Source organism: Mobula hypostoma, chromosome 20 (assembly GCF_963921235.1).
Source record: "Mobula hypostoma chromosome 20, sMobHyp1.1, whole genome shotgun sequence".
NCBI classification, from domain to species: Eukaryota; Metazoa; Chordata; class Chondrichthyes; order Myliobatiformes; family Myliobatidae; genus Mobula; species Mobula hypostoma.
The window spans coordinates 4,643,134-4,665,315 of NC_086116.1; the positions used below are offsets into that span (position 1 = coordinate 4,643,134).

Below are 22,182 nucleotides of genomic sequence, written 5' to 3' on the forward strand. Positions count from 1 at the left end.
TCCAATATTTAAACGTGGAAGTATAACTTATTCCCTGCTTTTTTACCTGTCTCCCAGTTGAGTTCCCATCATTCTCTGAATTTTATATAAATGTTGTCCTTTCTTTTCCTTATCCCAACTTTGTTGCCACAGTAATTGAATAGAGTTTTTAATTACAACTTTCACCTCCCGTTTATGTAAAGGCACTGTGACATTTATATCCTTAATTTTAAGTGATTGCCTGGCTGGAGTTTCTGCCACCTCGTTTCCTCTAACCCCAACATGGGCAGGGACCCGTGAGAATTGGATACATGAGCCTAGACCCTGTAGCCACAACAGATGTTGTCCAATCTCATGAACAATGTCTGAAATGTTTGAAATACTTGTTTTAATAAGTAAAGAAGTCTCTCCTCAGGTTCCTCTTAAATATTTCATCTTTCCCCATTAACCCATGAGCTCTAGCTGCAGTCTCACCCAATCTCAGTGGAAAAAGCCCGTTTGTGTGTACCTCTCATAATTTTGTGCACCCAGTGGCCACTTTATTATGTACACCTGTACAACTGCTCAGGAATGCAAACATCTAATCAGCAACTCGGTGCATGAAACACGTAGACATGGTCAAGAGGTTCTGTTGTTGTTCAGGCCAAACATTAGAATAAGGAAGAAATTGGCTTACAGTTGGCTTCACCACAGACTGGATCAAAAAGAAGCAAGTACGTTTTGGGAAACAAACAGTTAGAGCAGAGTTCAATTAAAGGAAGGAGCAGAGATACAGCATGGAAAAAGGCCCTTCGCCAACTGTCAATCATTCAGATCTACAATAACCCATTTCATCCTCCCACACTTCCATCAACTATCCCGAGCCCAGGATTCTACCACCCTCCTACATGCCAAAGGCAGCCCCCAATGTCAGGTTGAATCCAGGTCACTGGAACTGTGAGGCAGTGTCAGTACCAACCATACCACTATCAATACCAACAACACCCTTATTATCTGTAACCTCCATTACCCATGACCTGTATTGTTGTATTTCATTACTGGGGTATCAGCATTGCTGAAAATCTTGATATACATTTCTCATCTTCAATAACCACTTTTGTTTTCTTTTGATGCAACTTCAAAAGCCAGTCTTTTCAGGACTAAATATTTCTTATCTCAACACATAGAGTATTTTATGTTTTGCACTGTACTGTTGCAAAATAACAAATTCTGATCTGAATCTATTATTTACTAAGGTGAGGTACTGTTTGTGGGTTCACGGACTGTTCAGAAATGTGATGGCAGAGGGGAAGGAGCTGTTTCCGAAACACTGAGTGTGTGCCTTCAGGCCCCCGTACCTCCTCCCTGATGGTAGTAATGGCTGCTGGAGGTTCTTAATGATAAATGCCACCAATCTGAGGCATTGCCCTTTGATAAGAGGGCTTTGAACATATTTCCATCATGAAATGGACGCCACAGAAGGTGAGTGAACCTTGCTGGAAATACAGTGCATGGTGCAGCACAGCAGGGAGTACTGCTGTCTCACACTCCGGCAGCCTGGGTAAAATCCTTACCCCTGGCGCGGTCAGTGTGGAGTTGGCCAGTTTTCCCTGTGACTGCCTGCGGTGCCTCCAGGTGCTCTGGTTTCCTCCTACATTTCGGGCAGCAGGGTAGAGTATCGGTTAGCATAATGCTATTACAGTGCCAGCGGTCTGGGTTCGTTTCTCGCGGCTGTCCGTAAGCAGTTTCTATGCTCTCCCCGTTACTATGTGGGTTTTCTCCAGGTGCCCTGGTTTCCTCCCACAGTCCAGAGATGTGTGTGGGTTAGTTGGTCAAATGGCCACATGGTTGTAATTGGATAGTGCTGGCTCATTGGGCCACAAGGGCCCGTTTGTACGCTAAATAAACAAACAAACAAACAAATAAATAAATAGTTAGATCAATCAATCAATCTCAAAGAAGCGTAGCTGTCATGTTAATTGGCTGCTGGAAGTTATCCCTAGTGCACATAAAAGCTAAAAGAATTGAAGGGGAGCAGATGGACATGCCAGAGATGGTGAATTGCAGGGAAACAAGAGAGGAGAGAATGGTACAGAAGAGAATGCAATGGGCTGAATGAACTCTGTCTGTATTGTAATGAGCAGGTATTACAAACTGTTTTAACTGGCTGGAGAGCCATCCGTGATTGGTCTAGCTCAAGGAACGGGTGCTGGAGGCAGGAAGGGGTTGCTGGTTAAACCTGTTCAGTGCAGACTTCCTCATGTCTTTTAAACTTCATTGACACAGGCAGCGGAGCAAAATGGAAAGAGTCCCAGATATCATTATAACCCAGGTAGGTCACAGAACAACATTTTGAAATGTTACTCGTACTTATGTGACATTTGCCTCTCTACGTTAGTTGAATATTTCAGTCTTATAAATGTTTCAAAAAGGAAGTGTAACTGACATCTTGTTAAACTGATAGAAGTTTTAAACTTCCTATTTTCAAACTTTAAGCTGTGTAGCCTGTTCATTATATCTAGAATGACAATACTGAACTGTAAAGCTTTGTCACTATTGCAACCATTGCAGATTATCTGCTAAGGGAATAATTAGGGAGAGATTCTTGGAGAAGGAAGGGCAGCAGATGAAATAATTTATGGGCACTGACCAAATATTGTCAATCCCAATGGATCATCTTCACAGCTGGAGAAAGGACTTGCCGGCCTTTCAACCACTCAGGTGGTTTCTGACCTCTCAGTTGTGCAGGCATCTCTCACAGGACCTACTGGACTTAGAGCAATCTGCATAGTTCCTGCAGCCTCTGCCAGCTCAGTGCATTCCAGTGTCATGGGCTGTACTTCTTTGCTGGCATCTATTACCTCAGATTTCTGTCGGCACTCCTTGGAGTCACACATCACTGGCTGAACCTTCTGTTTGTGCTCATGTCTCCTTGCCTACTTTATGTACCTTCCATTGACGGAGCTGGTTAAACGAGTTGATGGCTGGAACTACAACTTCAATCCCAGCAAAAATAATTCTCTACCATATCCATTATCTTTTAAAACTTACTTTGGGAAAAGCAAGTGTGCATTTTTGTATCTATGTAAATTGGTAAACAGATTAAGCCATTGGGCTTGTTGAAACAAGAACACATGACAGGCTGCATGAGCCAGGGTACGTGGAAAAATGTTATCCCCGTACTTGCATAAACTTGTTTTGCATTGCTCCGAGTCCAGGAGCTGGAGGAACAATCACCATGAGTATCTAGAACATAGAACGTAGAACATTTACAGCACAGTACAGTTCCTTCAGCCCATGATGTTGTGCCAGCCGTGTAACCTACAATCTAACCCTTCCCTCCTACACAGCTCTCCGTTTTTCTGTCATCCATGTGCCTATCTAGGAGTTTCTTAAATGCCCTTATACCCACACCTCAAGGACCGCAGTCGTTCAAGAATCAGCTCACTGCCACTTCCTCAGGGGCAACTAGAGATGGGCAATTAAATGCTGGCTCAGCCTGGGAGGCCCACATCTTCTGAATGGGAGCATCCAGCGCCAGAGTGCACAGCTCAGAATAGAAGGACGTCCCTTTAAAACAGAAATGAGGTGGAGTTTCTTCAGACAGAGGGTGGAGAACCCGTGGAATTCATCACTACAGATTGCTGTGGAGGCCATAACACTGGGTGTATTTAACGTGGAATTTAGATTAGATTAGATTATTGTCATTGTGCCGAGTACAGACACAAGGCCAATGAAATGCATTTAGCATCTGACAGGAAATGCAAAGAATAGTGTCATTTACAAAATAACTGCGAATAAAAAAAAGTGCTACAGCACACAAATATAAAAGTACTGAGACAGTGCAATACAGATGCAATACTGCTTAGCGCTGTGATGTGAGGTTCAGCAGGGTCACAGCCTCAGGGAAGAAGCTCTTCCTGTGCCTGCTGGTGCGGGAGCGGAGACTCCTGTAACGCCTACCAGATGATAGGTTCTTGATTAGTAAGGACATCAAAGGTTACAGGGAGAGGACAGGAGAATGTGGTTGAGAGGGAAAAGAAATCATCTATGATCGAAAGGGGGAGAATGGGCAGACTAGCCTAATTCTTCTCCTATGTTTCATGGTCCTTTTGTCTTAAGTGGATGAGGGTTTCAGAGAGAAATAACTGAGGAACAGGGAAAGCTGATCATCAATTTCAGCCGCTGTGAAATCCAGCATTACTCTGCGATTCTCTACATGACGCCAGTAAACACTGCAGCAACCTTGGCACACCGCAGTGGCAGTAAGCAGTCTCACGTTACCCTACAGAAAGGCCACGTGCCCATTGGGCTGCCCTGGAATAGCATAGATGTGGAGCATTGATGACTGACCCATCACATTTGGCCATAGGACCAACACTTAAGCTTCAACATTTAAGATTCATGTTTATTTATCATGTGTACATTGAAACATGCAGTAAATTGTGTCGTTTTTATTAACAATTAACACGCCCAAAGGTGTGCTGGGCATGGCCCACAAGTGTCATCACACATTCCAACAACAACATGGTTTCAGCTGTACCAAGCCTTGGGTGCAGCAGGCCAGATCCTGTGGGTGAAATGTATGCTCCCTACCCCTCCTTTCCTGAGGTTTGGCAAGGCTGTAGTTTGGGGCTGGAGGGGTATCAGAGGGACGGAGACAGGATTGGGAGCAACGTTCCCTCTCTTCTTTTTACAGCTGCATGGGCCAACTATTGCTCTGAGCAGGAAAGTTTTACTTGACCTGAAAACTGTGCAGCTCTTTGCATGTTCTTTATTGTATACGGCGTTGATGTTCAGAGGGCCGGCAGTTTATTAACAATGAGCCAACAACTGTTTATTGTTACAATTTGTAACAGTGTCATAACTTGAAACATTGACAATGTAATTATGTTGAAACTCTAAAAACATTTCAAAGTAAAGGTTGTGGTACATTTATTATTTAGAAAATTTATGGATTCTATTCATTAGCACAATCAATTACAAGGTATCTCACAATTATATTAACATAGATTTTAAAATTAAATTAGCATAAATTCAAAATGATATTAACATTTTATAAAAGAAAACTCCAGCTGCGTGGCAACAAAGGCTATGTGCATGGGAGCATTTCAGCTACTGTGTGGCCACACACCCGCGCAGCTTAGAGGGAACAGTGATTGGGAGCTGGGGGGGGGGGGGAATCTTGGGAATTGGTTGGCCCAGGAGTCAGAGGTTAGTAGAGAACTGGGATGAGAGTATGGGAAGGTTATCAGCAGATCTGGGAGGGGAATTCGTGAGCTTGGTGATAAGTGGTGAGATTAGAGGGAATCCCAGGATTGGATTGGGGTGGTTGACGTGGACGTGGATCATTTCATTGCTGGTGGCTAAACCATAGGTTGTACTTCTCCAGCAATCCTCCCGGCCCAGTGCTGTGGTGTGGGGAACTGGGTCGCCCAGCAGTGCTCCATCACTACAATCACAGGTCAGGGGTCAAAATGCTCCCGAATCTGAGAAATCCCAGAAATGTTGTTTATTGCACTTCATTCTGAAAAATACGACTTTCAATTGTACGACACTGAAGGATGTTAGCCAAAGGAACTGAAGTGTCAGGCGTCTGATCTATGTGTTGCTAATTGCTGTGGTCTAGTGTCAGCCGCAGCTGTAGAGCCTACCAGTACCAATAATACTGATAATACAGTAAATAACGCTGCTGACAGTAACCACCAGTTAGCACACTATCGCCAGTAAAACACCAAAGAAACCGGTGCTGGTATAATTTTGAATTCCATATCAAATTATTAAAACTAAATTTTAATGCCATTTTAATAGTTCTTTCCCTAAGGCAGTAATCCGATCAATCATTACAGTTAGGCCATTTCCCCATCTGGTATCTATCACCCCCGTCACTGATCTGCCCTATAAACGCTTTAAACCACTTTTTATAATGCTGTTTACATTGCAAACGCCTGCTGGTATTTGTGTATTTATGCACATTTTATTCCACATCTGTGCTTTTTTATATAATTTTTTATTCGTTATTATTGTTGGATGTTGTTGCATGTCATGTCCTGACTAACACGCCACTGCAAATTGTTGATACATGTAAATGTAAATGGTGAATAGTACTGGTCCCTGATCCTTGATCCTCAGCCCAGCTTGTCTGGCATGAGAGCGATACAGCACAAGGTATTCTCTGCCACAGATGATTGGTAATGGTGTTCTCCATTACAGTTATTGATGAGAGTGTTATCCAGAGTGTTTATGAGCGTACTCTGCATTTATGGGGACCCTGGTGCATCACTGTGATTTTTGTGGCAGTGCACAGAATACAAGCCATGGTAAGCACTATCACACAACTGTACCAACACAATGAAATACTCTGATATTAGTGAACGTTATGGAGCTCTCTGACGCCGTGACTCTGCTTGTTGGTGCTGGTGCAATGGTGCTGACTAATGTGAACAAACGCATTCAATTCAGCCCTGGAGTTTCTCCCTAAACCTTTGTACCTCATCGTCTCTCCTCTATCAAGACATGGCCTTTGCCTCAGCTTTTAGCTGCCTTTTCTAATTTCCCCTGCGTTGGCTCGACTGATTCCGATTCAGATTGAGATTCAGATTTATTTATCACATGTACATCGAAACATACAGCGAAATGCACCGTTTGTGTTAACAACCATAGGACATGCTGGGGGCAGCCCACAGGTGTCACCACACGTTCCAGTGCCAACGTAGCACGCCCTCCATGCTTGAAAGAACAACGCAGGACACAATAAAACAGAAGACAATGAGCAACAAAATAAAACAACAGCAAAACAAGCCCCTTTCCTACCCCCCTCCCACCCTCACACACGGACAGTTCTCCATCTCCAGAACAGGCCTGCTGCCCCCCAGTCTTCAGGCTTATGACATTGGGCTTCAACTTCCCAACTTCTGATCAACCCCCAGACTAGCCAGACTCCAGGCTCGAACTCTCTTGCCTGATTTCACTGCTGTGGTGTTTTGTTGCATTAAAAGAATTGCATAAATTTAGGGAAGTCCTGATTTCTGGCCAATTTCTGACTCAAATTTCTTGAGTTCTAACTAGTGTAAGTGGTTATCATGGGCTGAGTTAATGGTTGTGGGATTGTGCAAATATTTTTGTTAGTTACATTTAGAAGAAAGATATGACAGGGTTGAAATTACTCCAGGCTTTGTCATAAATTTGACAGAGTTTTAGCAGAGACAGTCTTATGGTGTCTTGAAGGTTTGGTCCAAAATTTTGCTGAAGTTGAAGCAGGGGATTCCCTTGGAAAAAGTAATCACACTGTTTCAACATTCCACTATATGTATTCCCCGCAGCAGTGAGAAAGCAAAAGGTTAAACCTCTGTGGTTAACCAAGTCATCTCAGAAATGCCAACAGGCATATCATCTTTATTTGTTGGGATCCGGACTTCACCAGCAAGACCATCATTTATCACTTAACGTTGTTATCACTTATTGTCTGACATGACACATAACGAACAAATAATTTTGGGGCGGAGGAGCTCGTGGTGAGTCATTAATCACAGAGTAAATTGGTTTATTATAGTTGCATGTATTGAAGTACAGTGAAAAGCTTTGTTTTGCAAGCTGTCTATAGAGATCATTTGATGACCTCAGAGTGCTGAAGTGTCCAGTATTCAGAATCAGGTTTATTATAACTGACTCATCTCATGAAATTTGTTGTTTTGCTGCAGCAATACATAAAATATACGATAAATTACATTAAGAGATATATACAGTGGATTCTGATTAATTGGGACACATTGGGACTATTACATTTTGGCCCAGTTTAGTGACTACCCCAAATAGTCGAATTTTCATGGAAATACTGTAGTTAAGAGGTATAAAAAGGACAAACTACCATTTAACTGAGTAATAATTTATGTATTTAAATGAAATACAGAACAAATGAGAACACTACCAACGCTACTACAGTACTATAAACTATGTATTAGATCCTTATGCAAGTTATCAACAGAGGAATTCATCCATCACCTTCTTTTGATTGGCTGCAAACAAACAAAATCAGTGCAGACACCTAGTGCAGATAAGGGACTGCCTTTCTCAAAAAGTCGCAATAAAAAACAAAAGATCAAAAATCGCTGCTTTTGAATCGGTATCCCTCAGTGCAAATAGATAACATAGAAACATAGAAAATAGGTGCAGGAGTAGGCCATTCGGCCCTTCGAGCCTGCACCGCCATTTATTATGATCATGGCTGATCCTCCAACTCAGTAACACAAGCACACACAACCGACTCTTTTTAAAAACTGTTCACCCCATAGTGTCTAATGGCCACACAAGTGCACATGACTGATTCGAGTTAGAAAGTGTTTGACATGTGTCCCCTGTCTCAATTAAGTGGCTTAGTGTCACTACTTTCTCAATTAGTTTTGTTCTTTAAGAGTTGTCCCAAATAAGCAGCTTCCCCGATGACCTGATGGCTCAGTTAACTGGAGTCCATTGTAAATGGTACAAATTAGAGAAGTAGTGCAAACAGAGACTGAAGCTGGTGAGGTAGTGTTCATGGAGTCATTGGCCATTCAGAAGGCTGGTGGCTAAACAGAGGAAGCTGTCCCTGAAACACTGAGTACCTGCGGGCACCTGTACGTCCCCCTGATGGAAGCAAAGAGAAGAGAACTTGCCCTGAGTGGTAGGGGTTGTTAATAATGAAGGACATCTTTTTGAGGCATTGCCTTTTGAAGATGTCCTTGAGGATGGGGAAGCCATTGCCCATGATGGGGCTGGCTGAGTTTACAACTATCTGCAGCTTTTTCTAGTCCTTTGCCTTGGCCCCTCCGCATGAGAAGGTGATGGTAGTGCAAGTGAAAAGGAAAAAACAGATTGCAGAATAGTGTTACAGTTGCAGAGAAAATGCAGTGCAGCTGCACAGTAAGGTGCAAGGTCATGACATTAGATTGTGAGGTCAAACATCCATCTTATTGTGCTAGGAAACTGTTCAATAATCCTATAACACGGAGATAGAAGCTGTTCCTGAGCCTTGAGCCTTCAGGCTTTATAATTTTTTCCTGACGGGAGGGGGAGGAAGAGAGAATGTCCGGGGTGGGTGGGCTCTTTGATCATGTTGGACAAAATAGCATATTTGAATGGTGCCCATTCACTCCCTCCACTGCACCTGCACCTGGCTGCAGTCTGCTCCATCGACGAGATCCACAACAGACACATGACAGCCTCCTCTCAGACCTGTCCCCTCAGCTACCAACAACAAGGGCAATAGGCACTACCTGCTACAAGGTCCAAGTCACATAGCAGCTGGGCTTGAAAGTGCATCTCTGTTCTTCCATCGCCACTGGATCCAAATCCTGTGGCTGCCTCCCTATAACTCTGTGCATGCAACCGTGGCTCGGTATCACCATCTCTAAGCTGTTTGGGGTTGGACAATATACGTATACGGGTTTTAGCTGTGATGCGCAGGTCCGAGAATGTATGAAAGCGAATTTGACTCCCACAGTTAATTGTTTCAAAGCAATTTAGTGAAAATACTTTCTAAATTTATGTGCTACCGCTTCAGTTTACCTTGGAATCAACACCAAGCGGTTTGTTTGGCTGCTGCTGAATGGAGCACCTGAGGTCAAACAGCAATTACAGTGTTGAGTGTCTCCGGTTGATTCAAATTCAGCAGCTACATTTAGCAAAAACTCACTGAGAGCTCAGGAAACACTACTTCTCCATGTAACATAGAACATAGAACAACACAGTACAAAGCTTTTAGATCCACAATGTTTTGCCGACCTTTTCACCCACGCTAAGTCAGTCTAATCCTTCCCTCCTACATAACCCTCCATTTTTCTATCTTGTAACATAATTCTGATTGTGTGATAGGTTTTCTAGAGCTGTGCTATTCTAGACCAGAAACTAATAATGCTGAATCTTACTTCAGGAGATTGGCCGTGCCTGATTCAATCCAAATTGGCTGATTCTCATCCGGTGATTAACGCCTGTGGGGTGAGCCTGTAACGTCACGGGTCATGGGGGTGAGCCCGTTATGTCATGGGTCACGGGGTGAGCTGGTAACGTTGCGGGTCACCGGGGGTGAGCCCGTAACATCACGGGTCACTGGGGTGAGCCCGTTATGTCACGGGTCACGGGGGTGAGCCCGTTACATCACGGGTCACCGGGGTGAGCCTGTAACGTCACGGGTCACCGGGGTGAGCCCGTAACATCACGGGTCACGGGGGTGAGCCCGTTACATCACGGGTCACTGGGGTGAGCCCGTTATGTCACGGGTCACCGGGGTGAGCCCGTAACATCACGGGTCACTGGGGTGAGCCCGTTATGTCACGGGTCACGGGGGTGAGCCCGTTACATCACGGGTCACCGGGGTGAGCCCGTAACGTCACGGGTTACCGGGGTGAGCCGGTAATGTCGCGGGTCACCGGGGGTGAGCCCATAACGTCACGGGTCACTGGGGTGAGCCCGTTATGTCACGGGTCACCGGGGTGAGCCCGTAACATCACGGGTCACGGGGGTGAGCCCGTTATGTCACGGGTCACCGGGGTGAGCCCGTTATGTCACGGGTCACCGGGGTGAGCCCGTAACATCACGGGTCACGGGGGTGAGCCCGTTATGTCACGGGTCACCGGGGTGAGCCCGTTATGTCACGGGTCACGGGGGTGAGCCCGTTACATCACGGGTCACTGGGGTGAGCCGGTAATGTCGCGGGTCACCGGGGGTGAGCCCATAACGTCACGGGTCACGGGGGTGAGCCCGTTATGTCACGGGTCACGGGGGTGAGCCCGTTATGTCACGGGTCACTGGGGTGAGCCCGTTACATCACGGGTCACGGGGGTGAGCCCGTTACATCACGGGTCACGGGGGTGAGCCCGTTACATCACGGGTCACTGCTCCACTGAGTCACTTGATGTATGTTCTCCTTGTGGGACGTGGACGTCAGCAGTAAGACCAGCGTTTATTGCCTAAGCCCAGTGACCCTGACAGGATGTGGGGAGCCACCTTCTACAACTGCTGTGCTGCTCCTGTGACAGCAATTTGATGCAATCAGTCAGCAGCCTGGGCCACGTAGGTGCTAGGTATTATTACAAACACTACCTGTTGTTTTTTTGTACTTCCGCAGTTTGCCTTCTTTTGCACATTCGTTGTTTGTGCCTAGTTTTTCACTGGTTTTATTGTTTTTCTTTGTTCTACCGTGAGTGCCTGCAAGAAAATAAATCTTAGGGTAGTATGTGGTGACGTACTTCGATAATATTTTTCCTTTGAACTTTGAGTAATGGTAGCTCTTTCACTAGCTGCAGTCTTCATTTACATGCTATACAGTTGAATTTCAAGATCTCTGCTCTTCACCTGTAAACTACAAACCAAGCACTTCACACAGGTAGTGACTCAGTGGGTGAAAACTCTGGAACTTAGAAACTGGGGCACGAGGTTCTCTACCATGTCTGATTTCAATCGATGCTTGCAGCTTGGATTGCAAAATGTACTGCTTCTGTTCTGAGATTCACTGTGGTCTCAGCTAAGAGTGCAGGCGGCAAATAGCGTGAATTGCACACATGGTCGGCTGTGACGAGACGAGAATGGTTTGGACCCAACTGCTAGAGTATCCGAGACTAGAATCGAGACACGAGTCGAGACTGAAATGAAGGCAGGGTTCTAAACTAGACACTAGACTAGAATCCAAAGTTGAGCTGATGATGTCACTCATACAAAAGCTTTTTACCATTTCTCAGTACATGTGACAATAACACCAGCACCAAGTTATTGTTGACTGGCGATGGTGGTAGTTCCCACCTACAACCCTACTCTCTCCATTCTCTTCAGTCTCTTTCTGTTTGCAGTACCTCAGCCATCGTTTCCAGCACAGCCCCCACCATCCCCGACCCCAGCTCCCCCAAGACACCATCACAGCATCCCTTCATCTTCCCCATCGAGCTCATTCCTCTAAACTCTTAGGGTGTAGGCTTAATCGTTCCATGTAGCACAAACTGTACATGCCAGGAAACAATCTAGTGAAACTTCACTGCTCTCCCTCTGTCACAAGCATGTTCAGACACCAGACATAGAGTATAGAACATAAAAAATAGAACAGAACACACAGTACAGGCCCTTCAGCCCATGATGTTGTGCTGACCCTTTAACCTACACCAAGCACCCTGCCCAACTACACAGCCCTCCATTTTTCTATCATCCATGTGCCTATCTAGGAGTTTCTTAAAAGTCCCCAATGTATCTGTTTCTCCCACCACTCCTGGCAATGTGTTCCACGCACTCACCACTTTCCCTATATAAAAAAAACTTATCTCTGTCTCATAAGGTGGTGGCTGGGAACGGACCCAAGTGCAAAACACAGACGCTGAAGTACTAGGGACAGGACTAGGATACAGGGTGAGGGCTAGGACATGGACACAAAAACCGGGAACACGGAACAGGACTGGACAAGAGAGCTAGGAGCCAGGGCTTGGACGCCGAGCCAGAGACTGGACAAGGACCCAGAACCTGGGTCTTGCCTCTGGCTCAGACCCCAGAACTAAACAAGGACATGTCTTGGCTGGCAGGCAGGATGAGGCTGGAGTCTTCAGACTTGAGACGAGGCTAGAGACCAGAGATGCGAGGCGAGGCTGGAGACCAGAGATGCGAGGCGAGGCTGGAGACCAGAGACGCGAGGCTTGGGGTCTTGAAGCTCCTCCTGGGCAGGGCGCGGATCTCCACCCGACTGAGGCAAGGGACAGGAAGGGACAGAACCCATCGCAGGGTAACGGCAATCCGGCCTGGCTTACCCAACGGAGGCAAGGGACAGGAGGGGACAGAACCAACCGCAGGGTAACTGCAATCTGGCCTGACTTACCCGACGGAGGCAAGGGACAGGAAGGGAGCTAGGTACAGGGTGACTCCAAGACAAGACTTCAGGCGAGATGAGGTGAGAGTTACCAGCAAGACAAGGCAAGGCTTCAGGCAATGCAAGGTGAGACAAGAACTTCAGGCGAGGTGAGAGTTACCTGCAAGACAAGGCAGGGCTTCAGGCGAGGAAACAGAAGGCAGGGGAAGGGATACAAGGAGTAAGGACAAGAACATCCAGCAGCCACGTCCTGGTCTCTGTAGGTATTTATGCAGCCAGACCCAAGAGGATCAGCTGTCTCAATTAGTGCTCAACAGGAACAGAAACAGGGTAGACAGGAAAACCTGGAGCAAGGGTTGATGGACCGGACCGTGAACCGGAATGCGGACTTCACGGACCGGACCATGACACTCTGACATCCTCCCTTACAATTTACTCCACTCACCTTAAAATTATTCCCTCTCATTTTAGCCATTTCCACCCTGGGAAAGTGTCTCTGGCTATCCACCCAGTCTGTGACTCCTATCATCTTGTACACCTCCTATAAGTCACTTGTCATCCTCTTTTGCTCCAGAGAGAAAAGACCTAGCTCACTCAACCTATTCTTATAAGACTTGCTCTCTAATCCAGGCAACATGCTGGTAAATCTCCTCTGCATCCTCTCTAAAGCTTCCACATCTTTCCTATAATGAGCCAGAACTGAACAGAATAATCCAGGTGTGGTCTAACCAGGGTTTTACAAAGTTGCAACTCTACCTCATGGCCCTTGAACTCAGACCCCTCGACCAGTGAAGATCAACACACCACACGCCTTCTAAAACAACTCTATCAACTTGTGCAGCAACTTTGAGGGATCTATGGCCATGAACACCAAGATCCCTCTGTTCCTCCACACTGCTAAGAATCCTACCATTAACCCTGTGTTCTGCTTTCAAATTTTACCTTCCAAAATGAATCACTTCTTGCTCTTCCAGGTTGAACCCCATCGGCAACATGTTCACGATATTCCAGGTGGGATCTCACCAGAGCCCTACAGCATATAACTGGATTGATGCTTCATTATTCTTGGACAGTGCAGATGAAGGGTCTCAATTCAAAGCATTCCGTTCAATTGCACAGGATTAAAGGGTCTTGGATATGAGGAGATTGTTGGGCAGAGGTTCAACCTGAAATACTCAAACCCTAAAAGACCCTCTCACCCTACGCAGTTGAAATGACATGTACAGTAACCCTGAGTTGGCAAAGAGATAAGATCTGTTTGCTGGATTCACATGAGCTCAATGTTCTACAAAAGTCCAGAAGATTTCATGGGCTTGGATATGCAATTTAGTGTTAGAACATGGGACAGCATACCATACAGGAATGGGTCCTTTCTCCCACCAGCGTGCATGATCTCAATTTAACTAATCACATCTGCCTGTACGTGGTCTACATTGTTTATGTGCTTGTCATAATTGGTCTTAAACATTGCTATTATATCTGCTTCTGGGAGTGAAGGTGGGGGTGTATACAGTGTGAAATTGGAGAGTGAGGGAGGGAGAGAGATGGGGAGAGCGAGGGGGAGAGAGGGAGATGGGGAGAGGGAGGGAGGGAGAGAGATGGGGAGAGCAAGGGGGAGAGAGGGAGATGGGGAGAGTGAGGGGGAGAGGGAGGGAGGGAGAGAGAGAGAGAGGAAGAGAGAAAGAGACACACACAATAAGGAAATAGGCTCTTCAGGACATCAAGCCCACGCCAGTCATCAACAACACATTTTCACAAATCCCATGTTAATACCAATATATTCTGCCCAGATGGCCATGATTTTCACCCTCCCCCCACACTCTACCACTCACCTACACATTAGGGGCAAATTACAGTGGCCAGTCCACGCATCTTTGAAATGTGAGAGGAAACTTGTGCACATGGAGGGAGCCCATGTGGTTACAGGGAGGACATGCAAACTCCACGCAGGCAGCACAGGATGTCAGGGTTGAACACACGTCTCGGTGCTCTAAAGCAGTGGCTGCACTGCGTATCACTCCTGATTCAGCACTCAGCACTTCCCCTCAGTGGGAGCGGATCACAGGCCGGTCTCCAAGCCTGATTGTACTGTAGTGTGCAGTGGGTCCAGATATTTGTTAACTTTGAATAGGAAGCTTCTCTTGACAGCCAGCTTCTCATACAATGCACACACCCCCCCAATTCCAGCACCCTCCCCGACTCACCCTGCATATCCCAGCTACACCTCCCATTGTCCTTTAGTACGTGGACACCTTGTTGGTTCCCTCACTTGAGTGCTAATGTTCTCTGATTAACATTTACTCTCTTGTGTTGGGAGCAGCCTGCTGGGTGGTGAGAAACCTGCCTTTGGATAGGTTTGTCTGTTTTCCTATAATTAATAAAAACAGAGAGTGCTGTAAATACTCAACAGGTCAGGCAACGTCTATGGGAAAAGAAACAGAGTTAACAGAGACAATAAGACATAGGAGCAGAATTTGGCCCATCAAGTCTGCTCTACTATTCCATCATGGCCGATTTTAATTCTGATCTGAAACCTCATCTGTTTCTCTCACCACAGATGCCGCCGGGTCTGTTATTTATTTCCAGGAGATTTCATTTTTATTTCAGATTTGGCGTAATTTTGGTTTTCTTTCCTCATACTGTTCCTCAGCCTCTTAATCAGTGAATCCCTGACGTCCGGCAGGCCCACAGTCTCAGAAATCTATAGTTCACTGCAACCTGTGAATGAGGATCAGGCAGGACAGACTGGAGGGCTCATCTACTCAGGCTATATGGGTGGAACTGAGGAATAAGAAAGGAATCACCACGTTAATGAGATTTTATTATAGAACACCCAGTGGGATTTAGAGGAGCAAATTTATAGAGACCGCGCACTGCTGCAAGAAACATCGGGTTGTGATAGTGGGTGATTTTAACTTCCCACCTATTGATGTTGAAGCTGTACAAGATGTTGGTGAGGCATAATTTGTAGTGTTATGTGTAGTTTGGGTCACCTACCTACAGGAAAGATATCAATGCAATTGAAAGAGTGCAGAGAAAATTTACAAGGATATTGCTGGGGAATGAGAAGCTGAGTTGAATAGATTAGGACTTTTTCACTAGAGCTTAGGAGAATGAGGGGAGATGAGATAGAGGTATTACAAAATTATGAGGGGTATAGATAAGGGTAAATGCAAGCTGGCTTTTTCCACTGAGGTTGAGTGAGACTAGAACTAGAGGTCATGGATTAAGAGTGAGAGCTGGGATATTTAATTGGAAACACGAGGGGGATCTTTTTCACACAGAGGGGAGTGAGAGTGTGGACTGAGTTGTCAGCAGAAATGCAGGTTCAATTTCAACACTTAATAGTAGTTGGCTGAAGGGCCTCTTTCTGTGCTTTAGTGCTCTATGACTATGACTTTAAGTACAGCCTTTGAAGATGTGTTCTGTTGACATAACAAACTCCCGGCAATATGTCCTGGACAGCCATTATCCTCGCCAATGCTACTCATCACAGTACTAGTAAATGCAAACTGGACAGTGTTTAATCACTGAACCAAACGCCAGCCTTTATGGCCAGGAACAATGCTATTATGCTGTACATATTACCTGCTGTATATCTTAATTTACAGCAATGACTACACTTCAAGAGTTCTTCCTCATCTGCGAAGCAGCTGAAAAGTTCTGTATAAAGACTTATCTTTAACTCCTTGATATGTGAGGAAGACTGAGTCCGCAGAGTGAACATGTACCCGACTGATAGCAGCTGGTGTACAAGATGAGAAGAGGACAGCCAGAGTCTTTTTCTCAGAACAGAAATAGCTCATACAAGGGGGCAAAATTTTAAGGTGATTGGAGGAAAGTATAGGAATAATGTCAGAGGTAATTTTTGTTTACTCAGAGTGGTGGATAAGGGCATTTAAGAAACTCTTACATAGGTACATAGATGATAGAAAAGTAGAAGACTGCACAAAGGAAGGGTTAAAATGGTTTTAGAATAGGTTAAAATGTTGCCATCAAATTGTGGGCGGGAACATTATGCTGTAATTTTCTATGTTCTTGGCCACTCCAGGAATCAAAGGACATGAAGATAGGCTTGGAAAATGTTGTTGTGGATCATAGACCTGGTATTAATGAATGGAGGAAGGGCTGTATGTGTCTCTTAAATCTTTCATGATCTCTGGCTAAAGACAAGTGGGAAAGATAATATCAATTGCAATATCACGTATAGCTCTGCCTAAGTAGTCTGCAGTTCCTTCCTATCACCCTGCCACCTCATGGCCTCACTTCCCGCACTGACTTTCCTTAAAGCTTTGGTCATCTGCTCCATTATCTTCAAATGTGGCTCATGTCAATTTTTTTATTGCTTCATAATAGTCCAGTAAAGTGCCTGGGACATTAATGCCACATTAAATGAGGTATTTTCATGATGAGGTTCTGCTGAGGGAATTTGAGCAGCTAGTGACTAAATGAAAACACTGAACGAGAAAGATAACACCCTCCGGATTGATATCTGTGCAAACTGACACAGGGTTAATATGTTCACCAAGCTAAATTTGTTGTTGCTTGGCGGGTGGTGGGTGCCAATGCTCTCTGCTGAAATGGGTTGGGGGGGGGGGAGGTTTTCTACTGATTGTACATGGGAGGGGGAGGGGGACATTTGGAGTTTTAATTTTTTTCTGTTGTTCATTCTTTTGGGGATCTTCTGTTTATCGTGTATGTCTGCGAAGGCAAGTATTTCAGGTTGTTTATGCATTCTCTGATAATAAATGGAACCATTTGGCTCAAAGATGGTTATGGGAGAAGTGGGTTTGAATGTGTGGGACGTTGGACACTAGTATTGGGGATGGAGGGAGCTGCTCCAATGGGACATGCTCCACTTGAACCATGATGGGACCAGGGTCCTAACGAGTTGCATAATGATGACTTTGGATAGGGCTTTAAGCCAAAGTGTAGAGGCGGGTATTGGTTCAACGGACTGGAAAAGTATGGATTAAGTAAAAGGGAGGTTACTGAAGTCTCCAGAATATGATTGCTTAGGCAAAAACCTTCCCTGACAAATCTTGGAACTCTTTGAAGAAACAAGGAGCAGTGTAGACAAAAGAGTGCCAAAGGATGTTTTTCACTTGGATTCTCAGAGGGCCTTTCACAAGCTGCCGCGCATGAAGTTGCGAAACAAAGTCAGGGTCCAGAGTACTTCAGGAAAGAGACCAGCGAGGACAGAAGATTGGCTGACTGGCAGAAGGCAAAGAGTGGGAATCAGGAGGTCTTCCCTGGTCAGTTGCTGGTGACTAGTGGTGTTCTGCAGCGGCTGACATTGGGACTTCTTTTCCTGTTATATGGCAATGAAATTGATGGCTTTGCAGTTGGATAAGTTTGCAGATGATACAAAGATAGGGAGAGGGGCAGACTAGTGTTGAGGAAGCAGGAGCATTGGACAGATTGGGAGAATGGGCAAAGAAGTGGCAGATGGGATACAGTGTAGCAAAGTATATGGCCATTCACTTTGGTAGAAGGAATAAAAGCATAGACAATTTTCTAAACAGGGAGAAAATTCAGAAATAGGAGGTGCAAAGGGACTTGGGGGTCCGAGTGCAGGATTCCCCAAAGGTTAACTTGGAAGTGATTTTGGTAATAAGGAAGGCAAATGGAATGTTAGCATTCATTTCAAGAGGACTAGAGTATAAAAAAAGGATGTAATACTGCGGCTTTATAAAGTATTGGTCAGACCGCATTTTATGTATTGTGAGCCGTTTTCGGCCGCATAGCTAAGAAAAGATGTGCTGGCAAAGGAGGGTTACAAGATTAGTCATTTGAATGAGAGGACTAACATATGAGGAGTGTCAGATGGCTCTGGGCCCCTCCTTAGAAGAATGAAGGGGAATCTCATTGAAACCTAGCAAATACTGAAAGGCCTGGACAGAGTGGATGTGAAGAGGATGCTTCCAATAGAGGGAGAGTTTAGGAACAGAGAGCACAGTCTCAGAATAGAAAGATGTCCCTTTAGAACAGAGATAAGGAGACAATTCTTTCGCCAGAGGGTGGCAAATTGTGGAATTCCTTGCCACAGACAGCATTGTCAGTGGGTACATATGAGGTGGAGATAGATAGATTCTTGATTAGTAAGTACGCAAAAGTTATGGAAAGAATGCAAGAGAGAATGATGGACCAAATTCGATGGGCCAAATGGCCTAATTCTGCTTATATGTCTCATGATCTTATGGTCTTACTTAAATAGAAGTTGCTGTTCTTGGTGTTAATTTCTTAATTACACAGCTGGTTGATTTTCCTAAAAAGAGAAAGTTTATAACCATTTTAATGAGTGACTAATATTAAATCAGTGATGTTACTGTTCCATTTCAGTTGCGTGGGTCATTTCTGTCACAGACTGGCCCATATCTGCAAACTGTTCTGCACTAAAACTTGCTAAAACAACAGGATATGCATCAACCTCTGTAAAACCCTCCGGCTACAAAGACAACTGTGATAGTTATTTTATAAAAGGTTAAATGGAATGGCCAAAAAGAATTTCTTACAAAAAAGCAGAAATTTTGGTTGCTTGAGGAAGATACTGGTGGGTGATGCAGTCTCTTTTGTGAAAACATTGAAATAGTTTTAGAACATAACACGCTACATGCATCAGTGGTATCAGAGTCAATTTGAGTACTGTGTGTGTTATTGTGCCTTGTGTTCACAATGTTAGCAATCATCACATTTTACACAGTTCCTACGTGTTGATAGTCTAACTGTAACACCGTCTAATAAGATGTCGGCCATTCAGGACAGAAGTGTGAAGAACTTTCCTCACCTCACTCTGAAAAGAGATAAATCTTTCAAATCCTAAACCTAGATCACTGGGTATCTTTCAGACAACAATTGCTTGACTTTCTGGATTTTACTGAAATCAAAGTATAGTCCAGGAAGGCAGTTTCTGTAAACAATCTTGGTGAATGTCAGAGCTGTCAAAAGGACTAGCTGGCCTAGTTTTGATGCTATTTGTCTGTTTTTACAAAAACAAAACCCTTCAGATGAGTGGAATCAGTCCAACGTTAACACTGAAACAAAGAAAGAGATATAACCCGGTGCCAAAAGTCCTGGTCAAAGAGGTGCTTTGAATAAGAAACGGAGGTGAGAGCTGGAGGTATGGGTGCTGGATTTAAGGTCGAGGAGTCCAGGTGTACAACTTCCAAAGGTGGGTTGCAGGGAGTGGGGTTACCCAGAGGCTGAGGGAAATCTGAAGCGTGTAGGGCTGGAGGAGATTAGCAGCATAGGGAGGGTGTGGATTTGAACACGAGGATTGAAACTGTGGTATCGATTGCTCGAGTCAGCAGTACACAGGTGAAGGTTTGGTATTGTTGGGCCAAGAGAGGGAGGTCAGCTGTGTTGGGAGAAAGCAAGGATACAGGTCTGTAGCTTAACTAAGAATAGGCCCAATCACTGGGTTTCTAGACTGATGTACATCCATTTCTAAACAGCCCTGTCCTCAATCTCTTCTAATTATCTACTACTTCCAAACTTCAGAATTATCTTTTAGTTAAACCTCCACGTCCAGCAATGGATGAGTTTGTTGATTTTGGTGGAGAGGCTTCATAACTGAACTGTTCCTCAGTGAGTGGGGACAGCCTTTATCACTATGATGCCCAGTAAAGTCACTGTGACTGCGAACAACACAACTCCTACTGTAGAACATAGAACATTACAGCACCCTCCAGGCCCTTCCACCCACAATGCTGTGATAATCTTTTAACCCACTCTAAGATCAATTTAACTCTTCCCTCCTACATAGCCCTTCATTTTTCTATCACCCATTTGAATATCTAAGAATTTGTTAAATGCCCCTGATGTATCTGCCTCTACCATCACCCCTGGAAGCATGTTCCATGCACCTTCCACTCTTTGTGTAAAGAACTTACTTCTACACTTTCTTCCGGTCATATTTAAAAGGACGCCCCCTCATATTAGCTACCTCCACCCTAGGAAAAGGCCTCTGGCTGTCCACTCAGTCTATGCCTTTCATCATCTTGTACACCTCTGTCAAGTTATCTCTTATCCTCCTTTGCTACTATCTCACTCAACCTATCTTCAGAAGTTCAGCGGTTTACAGCATTAACAAACTGCTTAAGTGGGTGGTTTTAGACATTCAACCATCTGTTTTGCCTAATCAGTAGAGGTTAATTAACCATGAGTAAAATATAAAGGTCTACAGATCATTGTTGATGAGTGGATTTTTTTGAGACAAAGTGGGCACTGGATTTTAGGGCCGGGCCTAGGGCTGGAGGTTGGTGCCTCCACAGACTGTACCCTGGACTTGTACTGCCTTCGTACCCGCATACCCACATGGGACAGCTGCTCCTCCTGGTAGCTGTTTGAATGTTGCCACTATTCATGACTGGATGTGGTAAGACTACTGAACATTGATGTGATCTATTGGTTGTGGGATCAGTTCATGTTGTTTCTGTTCAGTTCATCCCACTTGCAGTTTCTTCCATGCTGGTGCCTCACTTCTAGATTCTGGTGCTGACCTGACACATCTTTCTCCTCTACCTTTTATCTGATGCTGGTGCCCGGCCTTAAAGTAACAGCTGTGGCAGATGATGAGACCTGCAGGAGTCTATCTTCCTGCTGCTCCTCAGAACCCTTGCCCAAGCCCAGATATGACTTGCTAGATCTGTTCCAATGAACATAACAGTGGTGCCACTCTGTTGATGGAGACGGCCCTCAGTACAATGATTGGACTATCCCGTAAGGATTGTGTGGTGATAGTTCCCATCAATACTTACATACATGAAACTGTGTTGGTGGAGATTGTGGAGGAGATGGTGTTGCCAATCCCAAATGACTGGGGTCTGCAAGTTAGGAAATTGAGAATCCAGTTGCACAAGGAGGTGCTGAGGCCAATGTCTTGAAACTTATTGATTAGTTTTGAGGGGATGATAGTATTAAATGCTAAGCTTTAGTCAAAAAGAACAGCCTGATGTATGCATCTTTGCTGTCCAGATTTTCCAGGGATGAGTGAAGAGCCAATGGGATGGCATCTGCTGTGGACCTGTTGCTTCAATAGGCAAACTGGAGTGGATGCAATTCACTTCTCGGGCAGGAGTTGAGAAGTTTCACCAGTCTCTCAAAACATTTCATCACTGTGGATATTAGTGCGTCTGGATTATAGTCATTGAGGCAGGTTATTATATTCTTTTTAGACACCAGTATAATCGAAGCCTGCTTGAAGTTCATGTACTCTGTGACGGGAATAAAGAACCAGCAGAGATGGAAAACACTTTGGAGTCCAGTATTGCTATTAACTAATAACATTTATTAGTAACTATGCCATACAGTAATATAAATGTAGATAAGTCAAACAGGTTGGCAATGATTATATACATAAGTAAGTAAAATCAGTAAGTGTGGAAATATTTGTGAAAAACCAAGCT

At 44.8% G+C, this 22,182-nt stretch overlaps 1 protein-coding gene across 1 annotated transcript in view; it reads left to right on the plus strand.

Annotated features, from left to right (window-relative positions):
* The first annotated feature begins 2,239 nt into the window (after positions 1-2,239).
* The window catches only part of tmcc3 (transmembrane and coiled-coil domain family 3), a 149,313-nt gene continuing 129,370 nt past the window's right edge, over positions 2,240-22,182 (plus strand). The window contains exon 1 of the mRNA XM_063072282.1: positions 2,240-2,290. Within this exon, the coding sequence (XP_062928352.1) occupies positions 2,258-2,290 (33 nt within the window). The 5' untranslated portion in view covers positions 2,240-2,257. The remainder of the gene's footprint in view (positions 2,291-22,182) is intronic.